The following is a 10,844-nucleotide window of genomic DNA, read 5'->3' on the forward strand; positions in this document are numbered from 1 at the left end:
ATATGTGAAGCATACTGTATACGGAAATGAACCTGGACATTCAATCCGTCGAAAAATCTCAAAATCGGCAAAATGGACATAACTTACATGGTTTTCATCGGACAGCGACGATATATTTCATGAGTCCTTCAATTTGCTCTTTACACTGAAGATGGCAGCAGAGGTTTCATGTATTTTCAAACTGAAGACGGTTTATTTGAGTCTTTGATACACTTTCAATGTTCAGTCTTTCATTGCTTGTAGAAGTGAAAATTGACTTAGTAATGAATAAGAAAACAAGAAATCAACAATAAAACTGTTTGTTTAACATGCAGTTTATTGAACAGGTTGTAAATCTTCTTACATTTGCATTAAAGCCAGAATATCGTCTGCAGAAAACGACACAGTTAAAGCCATTCTTGAACTATTTTTGATAGTTTCTATATTCATGATTTCTATCACACTACGTCAGAAGATATTATTACTCTCTATCATAATCAGTCAAACAACACATCAGATTGTCTGAGTTCAGTCGCTGCAGTCAGATTTCTTGATGTTTGTTCTGGTGGTTTTTGAGGCGACAGAAGCTTCACATGTCAGATCTTTGTCTTTGTCCCACTCTGAGCTCTCAATGATTAAATAACTGCTCATCCTGAACTTCTTATCAGGCTGCTGTTCAGCAGAGCCGGTGAAGACGCCTTCAGTGACTGAGTTCCCGTTCACAAGCCAGCGCACATCAGCAAAAGCCGCAGACATGTGATCGATCAGACACACCAGAGTGACTTTACTGGAGCTGATCAGCTCTTCTCTGGATGGACGGAGGATGTTCAGCACAGGAGGAGCAACATCAGCATCTGCACGACACAAACCACCATTAACATGATGAAAACACATCTGCATCTCAGACACACTTCTGAAATACTGAACTATGACTACATTTAAAGCTTTCATTTCTACAATTTCACACATCACCATGTCAACAATTAATATTTTCTGGTATTATTTAATAAATTATTACATAACACCATTATTCGTGTTCAAGAGCTTGAGTGAGTGTTTCACTTCTGTTTGTGTCTCTTCACAGACTGAGGAGGTTTTTGTACGGCTGAACATATGAAATGTTTCACTGTGGTATTCGGACAAGGAACAAAACTCATTGTGACGGGTAAGTCATCTTTACACTGTATTCTCAATGGTAAAATCTTGATAACACTTTATTTTAGGGTCTTTTAACTAGTTAATTGTTAGCATGCATATTACTAGAATATTGGCTATTTATTAGAGGTTATAAAGCACATATTAATCCCTTATTCTACGTGACTTTATTACATTCTCAATCCTACCCAATAACTAAACTTAACAACTAACTTACTAACTATTAATAAGCAGTAAATTGGGAGTTTATTGACGGAAAATTCATAGTTAATAGTGAATACATGTGCCCTATAATGAAGTGTTACCAAAATCTTTTGACTGTATTACATATAGTCTACACTTCATTATAGATTTATAAATTCATTATTTTTAGTTTACCTTAATTTACAGTTAAATGTGTGAATTCACAGTTTTATCAAGAACTTCCAGTAAACAGTCCTGAAATAAACTGAAAAGACTTTCACTACAAAGATGATTAAAAATGATAGAAAAAAATAGTGTCACCAGCTAAAATATACACTGTACCATATATATTCATGTACATTTTAACATCAAATCTTGATGTTGATAATAAAAATCCAACAAACTACTCAAATACAGCACTTGACTGTTGCAAGATATTTTTTTTTTTTTTTGTCAAGGACATTCAGATGCAGGACATGCTAAAAACACCAACAACTGCAGCATGGAGGGGTTTGCAATACAGATGTTGTCTTCTGCATTATGATGAGGCAGTGACTGAAACACAGCAGGCTGGTATGAGCGGCTTTATTCTGTACTGTTGTCTTCGTTTCAAAACATGTCTTCATTATATTGTTATTCTGCAGTCCGCCACTTTGTAACAACACAACCCTGTTTCTGCTGCGACTTTCATCATGTTTCCTAGAACAACATCTGACGTTTATGTTTTACGTGTTGTGAGAAAGTCACATAAACCACATGAAATCCAATCAGAGCGGTCAGACTGAAACGGATTTCCAGAAATGCGATTTGAATAGGATTTAAATTTATGCTCCCTGATTGTCAAATAGAGAAAGATATTTTTAAAGTTAAATGAGATGCAAAATAACTGCATTGATTAGACTTCACAAAATCATGTTAATTACAATGTAGTTTTGTGTGATATTTCTCTGTGATCTGTGCAGCTGGTGACTTCTTAACAGACTAAGTTTGTGTGTTTCAGTTCTGAAAGAGTTCAGAGGAACATCATGATTTACATAAAGCTAAAATTATGAGGCACATTGTGCAGGTGTATCCTGAGAGAGAGTCATGCGTGTCTGTGAAAGAAAATGCAAACAAATGCAGTGCCAAAGATTTTTAATTGCGGAACCAAAACCAAAGTATATAGTCATATTAACTGTCAGATATCACACAAATCAGATGATATGAGAAGAAATAAAGAAAAAACATCTGCTATTTTCATTTAGACAATGTTTCAGTAACACTGTGAATTTGAGATGCTTTTCTTAGTGAATTTTGAACCCACAGACACTTGACATGAGAAATCCACATTATTGATCCAGTCAGAGGAGTCGATGGTCCCACACACAAACACGTTTATTTGTGTGAATTGTGGGGACATTCCAGGCGTAATGGTTTTTATACTGTACAAACCATATTTCCTACACCAACTTTACTCCTAAACCTACCTATTTCATATAAATATATATATAAACATGTTTCTTTAAAGAATTAAGTACAGGACAGAATAGTAAAATTACATTGTAAAAGTGAATCTGAAGTGAAGTATTGCTCTTATCATGTTGTCTAGAAGCAGAAGTGAATGTGAGCAGTGAGGAGGTTTTTGTCATGCTGTGAATCACTGTGATACGTTTTCTTTAGCAGAGCTGTCCCATGTGTGACAGTAATACACTGCAGAATCACCAACATCCACATTATTGATGATCAGACGATAATCTGATTGAGATGAATGTGTTGATGTGAATTTAGGAGCAGAGAAACCAGATCCGTATGTTGGAGAGCTCGAGGTATGGTGAAATTTTAACACATATTGAGGAACTCCTCCTGGAGTCTGTTTGTACCATCTAGCAGAATAATCAGTTACAGTCCAGTGTAGCCGTTTGTCCTTTATTGACTGTGATTAATGGACTCTGAGTCACTACAGTCACTCCACTGACACCTGCAGAATAAAAACAAGCTTTATATGAGATTGTGTGTCAAAACACTTGAAATCTGACATCAGATCTGATGAAAACTTACAGGTCAGAAGAGTAAAGAAAGCACAGGATATTGTGATCATCTTGTGATTTGGTCCGTGTGACGTGTAAAGATGAGCAGTGCTGTAGAATAATGCTGAGATGATCAGAGAGAGAAACTTTAAGACAGTCAAGAGCTCTGAGAGGGAGGAGCCACTGAAAGACCCGCCCACCTCCTACAATAGACCCGCCCACATCTGATAAATGTGATGTAATATCTAGTGCAAAACCTTGCTGTACCGTACACTGAAAATGTATAGAATATATTTGTTCATCATGAAAAAATTATTCATGATTGCAGTTTGTCTCCTGAGAACCTGCAGGTCAGTAAGACTCGGCCTGTTTCTCTCCATCCAGAGTGAAAACAGAGAAAACACACAATTTACACACATATGAAATGAGAGTCATTGTGGAGAAGGAGCTTCGATCTAAAGACAGAATAAAACACACGTAAATGAAGCTCAGATTTACTCATGTTGCATGTTTTAGATATCGTAATTTTCAGAATGTAAATTCCAGATATCTACACTGAAATTCTTCCAGTCACAAAGCTAAATGCAGATATCTCCAAAGAAAGGTCTTCCTATAGTTAAAAATCAAATTGAGAAATCCATAATTAAATTACAGATATCTTTAAATGAAACTGAAATTATTGCCTAGTCAAAAATCCAATTCAAGATATTGTAATTTGACTAGTCGTAAATTAATTTCAGATATATAAAATGTATTTTGAATATCTTTAAAAGTAATGAATTAAAGACATCTTAAATTTGATTATGAGTCAAACACCATTTAGCGATAGGCTACTGTATCTCAAATTATAATTTTTACTAGTGGTAATTCAGTCAGAGAAATCTCTAAATTAATTATCACTAGTTAAATTGTAATTTGAGATATCTCTAAGTAGAATTATGCCTAGTACAAAATCAATTATAGATATCTTTAATCACAATTTCTAATGGTCAAAACTCATTTGTAGACATTAGAAAATATACTTTTCAATGGAAGTCAATGGAAGAATGTGACTATAATCACATTGTAGAAATCTTTATTCCCATTACGACAATTCAAAATATAGATAACTGGAATTGTAATTTTGACTAGTCAAAAATAAATTTAAACTTAATTTAAACTAGATATGAGCAATAAATGCTAAAATATCTTGCCATAGTGGAGGACCCCCCGAGGACATCTGTATTTGCCTGTGTGACATGTCACAAATCTCACAATATCTATTATGGGGGAAAACAACTGTTTTTAAAATATCTTATTTTGTGTTCAGCAGGTGAAAGAAACACATACAGGTTTGAAACTTGAGTGTGAGTAAATGATGACAGAAGTTTCATTTTTGTGTGAACTGTCCCTTTAAGAGTGTTTTTGACAGACAGTAGTAGCCTATGTATGTATTTATGTACTTCTGTTCTCTCTGAAATATGGTTAAAGTGTCCTGCTGAATATACTGACAACAAGCATTATAGCAGACTAAAATATACTTTTAATATAATTTCTATGAATCGTGAATGTCATGTATTTAAACATACACATTTGTAATTATCTAAGTTGCAATTTAATACATTTAAAACATATTTAGGCTGCTAATAACACACACGTAGTTAAATTACATATGCAAGTCAACACATTAAAATCAATTTACTATTTTTCTTTTTAACATAACGATCCACCGTACTTTAAAGTAGCCTAGTTTAAAGTAAACAATAATTTGACATTATTACAGTGTAGTAGTTTTTAAAAGTATTTAACTGAAACAGTCAGAGTACTTTATAAGAGGCCTTTTCCGTTAATATTATATTATCTGCATTATGTTTTTTTTTTTTAAATATAGGCTTACTTTTATGATATGAAGTATACTAGAATTATATTTAACACAACAAAACACTCCTTTCACAGGGGATACTGGGTTTTCGACATATTACAGCTCACTAGAGGGGGCGAAAAACCCTCAAAAATAATCATTCAGGACATGGAGACTTTTATTCTGTAAATAGCACCGTTGCCGTGGCGACACAGGAAATCTCTCCCATGTAATGCTTGTATCAAGTCAGTCGTTATAAAACATGAATAATTAAAACATTTCGATACAGTAACTGTTAGCAGGCTAAGTGATCGAGGAGATGTGTTTATTGCTCGGTGCAACTGGAGTAGGAAAAACGCTTTTACTGAAACGACTACAGAATATCCTTTACCAGCTGTTTATATAAGACACACTGCCTCCATAAATATCTGATAGTTTCTAATTATAATTTCACATCGAGTGTTAATGAATATGACTTCTTTATCTGGACTAACAGTTGTGTCAAATGGAGGCGGATTTGGGCGAAGCGCCCGTCACTCTTCCCACGGTGAGAAGCTCTCCTGTTCACACTGATGCTGTTCAGAGGATCAAGTGAAGCTTTTGAACATTTTAAACACAGAATAAGAGAAACTGTGTGTTTAAGTGTGACAGTATATTGATTTGGGCTGTCTAAAGCTAAAGTAGCCTAAAGTATATTAAAAGTTTAAAAAAAAGTTTACAGAAAGAATACAAAATGCTAGCTTTTATTTTAAAACATATTTTTTATTTAATGTGCATGTGTTTGGAAAGAAGGTGTGGACTGGTCAGAGAGGTTCCTGTATGGAGAATGAAAAAATAAGGATTTATTGTTGATGTATTAAGACTATAAAGATTGAAAATGTCATACAAATTATTTTTTTTTGTCTGAAATATCTTATTCTTTCTTTTTTTAGGTTGGCACGAACCTCACAGACCTCATATTTCGAAAGAAGAAGATAACAATACGAGAGTTGGGAGGCTGTATGGGGCCCATTTGGCCAAAATACTACTTAGATTGCACATCTGTTATAGTGAGTATCAACAAAAGATTCAGCAACCTTCACTCCATTTTGTGTTTGGTCCTCTTGAAATGTGTCAAATGTTACACCTTTCCATCTGCTTTTGATCCTGTACAAAATGTAAGGTAAAATATGAATTCATAAAATTAAGACCTAAAGTTAAATATGACAGGGAAAAATTGAAAGAGAAAAAAAAATGTTTTATAAATATATAATAATACAGAAGCCAAAATAGAGGTTTAAGGGAGGTTTGATTTGCTTAACATTTTTGGTCACTGCTCAATTCTCATACATCCATATGTGTTATGAGTTATTATGAATGTACTAGTATATAAACATGTTGAAAACAGTCCTGTTGAAGATTGAGGTGTGGCAGGTTTTCTTGTTGGACCAGAATCCCTCGATTAGGATCCACTGGACGTGAAGATTGTTTCTGTTCTTGCTGGTTTTCTCTTCATTGCTCTGAGAGTGCTGGAGGTACATTTACAGTATGATCATGTTGTCCATCATGACTGATATTCGTTTGTTCTTTATGCATTGTAGTTTGTGGTGGACTGTGCCAACATTGCCCAGATTTCCTCGTCCTGCGTACAGCTGCTGTCTGTCCTGTCTGCGGAGCCGCTTCACTCTGCTGCTGTTCTCGTACTCTTCAACAAGAGGTCAGTTGAACTCACTCGCTATGTTTCATTCAACGCTGTGAATTTAACTTGTGCGCAAAATTGGAATATCGCAGAAAAGATCTGAGAATAAAGCAGCGTTTGATGTGTTCAAGAGAACAAAATGCCACTTCCTGTGAAATTGGAGCAAAATATCTGTAATAAAAATGGATGTTGCTGCAATCGGGGAAGAAACAGAGGCTCTTTCCGAAATCATAAATGACTTGCGTCTTTGTGAGCGCAATCAACTCTGTCATCTTGTGTTTGGAGGCTTGTGTTTGAGATCTCAATCATGTGAGACGCTTCTGAGAGGGAGTTAAAGGTTTAGTTCACCCAAAAAAGAAATTTCTGTCATTAATTACCCACCTTCATGTCGTTCCACACCCGTAAGACCTTTGTTTATCTTCAGAACATAAATTAAGATGTTTTTGATGAAATCCAAAAGTTTTTTGTTTTTTTTTATCCCCCATAGAAGGCAATGAAATTACCACATTCAATGTTCAGAAAGTTACTAAAGACATTGTTAAAACAGTCGACTTGACTACAGTGGTTCAAAGGTATTTTTGTGAAGCGACAAGAATACTTTCTGGAAGTAATACTTACCTGGAAGTGCTGAACATAAAGCATATGAGAATGACAGGAGAGAGACGAATTTGTTGAATAAAGTCGTTATTTTTGATTTGTTTTTCTGTATTCTTGATGCTTCATAAAATTAAGTTTAAACCACTATATTCACGTCGACTGTTTTTACAATGTCTTTAGTACCTTTCAGGACCTTGAATGTGGTAATTTCGTTGCTTCCTATGTGGGATAAAAAAAAAACCTCTCTGATTTCATCAAAAAAATATCTTTTTATGGTTTTACAGGTTTGGAACGACATGAGAGTGACTAATAAATGACAGAAATTTCATTTTTGGGTGAACTAACCGTTTAAAGCAAATCATTCTGATGACAGACTTTGGCTCAGGCATTTCAGAACGACCAAACAAACTTTTGAGATGCTGCAGTGTGATTGGTCTGCTGGCTAGTCCAGCTATCCAATCACACACTCTGTTGAGGCAAAGTCACGCGAGTTTGTTGTTCTGCATTGAGAGATTTATTCGGATAAAAATAGTCAGATAAAAAAAATCATATCATCGGATAAAAAATGTATCCGCCTCAATTGAGTGCATTTGTTTTTTATGCACATTTTTAGAATTTATGCCTGTTTTTTGTTTTTTTTTATGAGATTTACCAAAATGGACATAAAAATAGGTGGATGGAAACATATCTACTGTTTCTCTTGTTGATATAATTCAGTAAATCCAGTAATAATAAGTCATGTTAAGCCGATCACTCCTCACTACATTCAGTGCATCTCTTTCCTCAGGGATCTTCCATGCACCATGTCTCTTGTGGAGCTGAAGTCGTTGTTTAGGATGGATGACGTCATCAGAACCGCGCCTCAGTCAGTCACAACACTAGAGATCAGTGGCCGCTCCGGACAGGGTCTTCAGGATGTGCTCGCCTGGCTCTTCTCAAACCGCTCTGATACATGATAGATGTGGATGTAGGAACTGCGGGCTGATGTTATATCACAGGTCACGGTTAACATCTGATGTGATGTGAAGATGTGATTTCCAGTCATCTCAGCGCTGCTGTGTTAGCTCAACTCAGTCCCACGCCACATTCATTTGAGAAACGGCTGTGGAGAAATGTAGAACCGGTGGTCTTTAGACGACCATCAACCCGTGTGACTTCCTGTGCTCTGTGAAATACTTAGTTTGAAGAATCTCTGAGCGGCTCTTTTCCACACAATGAAAGCATATTGTTATCATGCGCTGTCAAAACACAACCATTAAACGCTTGGATTTTGTCCTCCACTGTAAGCTCTTAAAGGTGCCCAAGAACGTTCTTTCACAAGATGTAATATAAGATGAAAATATATTTCTCCTGAATGTGTCTGTGAAGTTTCAGCTCAAAATACCCCATAGATTTTTTTTAATTAATTTTTTTAACTGCCTATTTTGGGGCACCATTAACAATGCACTGATTTACACTCGGCGCCGCCCCTTTAAGACGCGTGCTTCCTGCCACACGAGCTGTCGACTAGATTACAGCTCATTTACAAAGTTCACAGCTAATATAACCCTCAAATGGATCTTTACAAGATGTTCGGCATGCATGCTGTATGCATTCTTCGAATTATGTGAGTAAAGTATTTATTTGGATGTTAAAAGTTTTATTCTGAGTGAATTTGATGCTGACCTCTGTGGCTAACGGCTAATGCTACACTGTTGGAGAGATTTATAAAGAATGAAGTTGTGTTTATGAATTATACAGACTGCAAGTGTTTAAAAATGAAAATAGCGACGGCTCTTGTCTCCGTGAGTACAGTAAGAAACGATGGTAACTTTAACCACATTTAACAGTACATGAGCAACATGCTAATGAAACATTTAGAAAGACAATTTACAAATATCAGTAAAAATATCATAATATCATGGATCATGTCAGTTATTATTGCTCCATCTGCCATTTTTCGCTATTGTTCTTGCTTACCTAGTCTGATGATTCAGCTGTGCAGCTCCAGACGTTAATACTGGCTGCCCTTGTCTAATGCCTTTCATAATGTTGGGAACATGGGCTGGCATATGCAAATATTGAGGGCGTACACCCCAACTGTTACGTAACAGTCGGTGTTATGTTGAGATTCGCCTGTTCTTCAGAGGTCGTTTAAACAAATGAGATTTATATAAGGAGGAGGAAACAATGGAGTTTGAGACTCACTGTATGTCATTTCCATGTACTGAACTCTTGTTATTCAACTATACCGAGGTAAATTCAATTTTTGAATCTAGGGCACCTTTAAATCCCATGTGTTCCACAGAAGAAAGAAAATGTATTGTTTGGAGTCTTGAAATATTGTTTAAATGCATCCCAGGATGTATTTATTAAGTGAATGTAATTAGTTACTGTACTTAAGTTAACTTTTGGCTACTTTGTACTTTGACTATCAAAGATATTGGCAATCTTTACTCTCTACTTGACTAGATTTTTGAATAAGTATTTGTACTCTTTACCCCAGTACATTTGTGATGAGGAATGTAATTATTTGTTACCTTTCGATTGGCACCTAACTTTTTTTCTGCAGCAGTTTATTTCTGCTACAAAAGAAGCAATATCGCCATCTACAGGACATTGAAGGTACTATCTTGTGCGTTTTGCCCTTAGTCAAACTTGTCAACAAAACTACTTTATGCAAATGCAGGTGAGTTATCAGGTAGTTTCTGAATCACAGGGGTTTCATACATTAGAAAAAGACATGGCTGTAGCTGAAACCAGCTTTTGACTATTTAATTTCACTCAACATTATTTTATATAAACGTTATATTGAAGATAACTTTTTAAAGGATAGTGGTTCACCTATGCTTTTTTTTTTGGACACAAGCTTAACCAAGACTTGACTGTTTAAGAGACTGTTGTTTCGACCTTGTTTTACTGCAATATTCAGGTGTTCAGTTTCATTTCAACTTTAAAAAATAAACATGTGATTGCTCTCCTCACAAATCAGCTATTTCTTGGTTTTCACTGGCATGTCTTTTGGATGTTGAGAACTAGTGAATCTTTGAGCCTACAATCAGTAGGAGTAAAATACTTAATTGGTTAGTTCACCCAAAAATTTGTGTCATTAATTACTCACCCTCATGTCGTTCCACACCCCTAAGACCTTTGTTCCTCTTCGCAACACATATTAAGATATTTTTGATGAAATCCAAGAGCTGTCTGACTCCTCCACAGACAGCATTTTAACCAAGGTCCAGAAAGGTACTAAAGACATTGTTAAAATAGTCAACTTTGAACAGTGGTTCAACCTTAATTTTATGAAGAAAAAGTTATTTGTGTGTTGTTTTTGCACACAAAAAATATTCTTTAAAATCTTTTTGAAATGAAGGTTGAACCACTGCAGTCACATGGACTGTTTTAACAAATCTTTAGTACCATTCTG

General features: G+C 35.4%; 1 protein-coding gene and 1 pseudogene across 4 annotated transcripts; one reads left to right on the top strand and one right to left on the bottom strand.

The window, feature by feature from the left end:
* Positions 1-181: 181 nt before the first annotated feature.
* On the bottom strand, positions 182-3,394 carry LOC137017292 (M1-specific T cell receptor beta chain-like; annotated as a pseudogene).
* Positions 841-10,574, top strand: arl16 (ADP-ribosylation factor-like 16). 4 transcript variants are annotated; one of them, XM_067381370.1, is made up of 7 exons: positions 841-975; positions 1,064-1,144; positions 1,776-1,890; positions 2,980-3,122; positions 6,096-6,212; positions 6,744-6,859; positions 8,226-10,572. In XM_067381370.1, exons 5-7 carry the CDS (start codon positions 6,165-6,167, stop codon positions 8,392-8,394), a joined length of 333 nt encoding a protein of 110 aa, XP_067237471.1. In that variant the 5' UTR covers positions 841-975; positions 1,064-1,144; positions 1,776-1,890; positions 2,980-3,122; positions 6,096-6,164; the 3' UTR covers positions 8,395-10,572. The 4 variants fall into 4 exon arrangements, with proteins under 4 accessions (XP_067237471.1, XP_067237472.1, XP_067237470.1 ...); XM_067381371.1 differs by lacking the exon at positions 2,980-3,122; XM_067381369.1 differs by lacking the exons at positions 841-975; positions 1,064-1,144; positions 1,776-1,890; positions 2,980-3,122 and adding exons at positions 4,542-4,669; positions 5,660-5,710 and having other exon boundaries at positions 8,226-10,573.
* Positions 10,575-10,844: the final 270 nt, after the last annotated feature.

This window comes from Chanodichthys erythropterus, chromosome 3 (assembly GCF_024489055.1).
Source record: "Chanodichthys erythropterus isolate Z2021 chromosome 3, ASM2448905v1, whole genome shotgun sequence".
NCBI lineage: Eukaryota > Metazoa > Chordata > Actinopteri > Cypriniformes > Xenocyprididae > Chanodichthys > Chanodichthys erythropterus.

Excerpts from the sequence above, each read along its gene's own strand:
- arl16 (XM_067381368.1), top strand. The coding sequence starts at position 5,483 with ATGTGTTTATTGCTCGGTGCAACTGGAGTAGGAAAAACGCTTTTACTG. Across the intron at positions 5,544-5,657 it reads TTTACTGAAACGACTACAGA|AGTTGTGTCAAATGGAGGCG; the intron begins ATATCCTTTACC and ends ATCTGGACTAAC. Across the intron at positions 5,711-6,095 it reads CGCCCGTCACTCTTCCCACG|GTTGGCACGAACCTCACAGA; the intron begins GTGAGAAGCTCT and ends TTCTTTTTTTAG.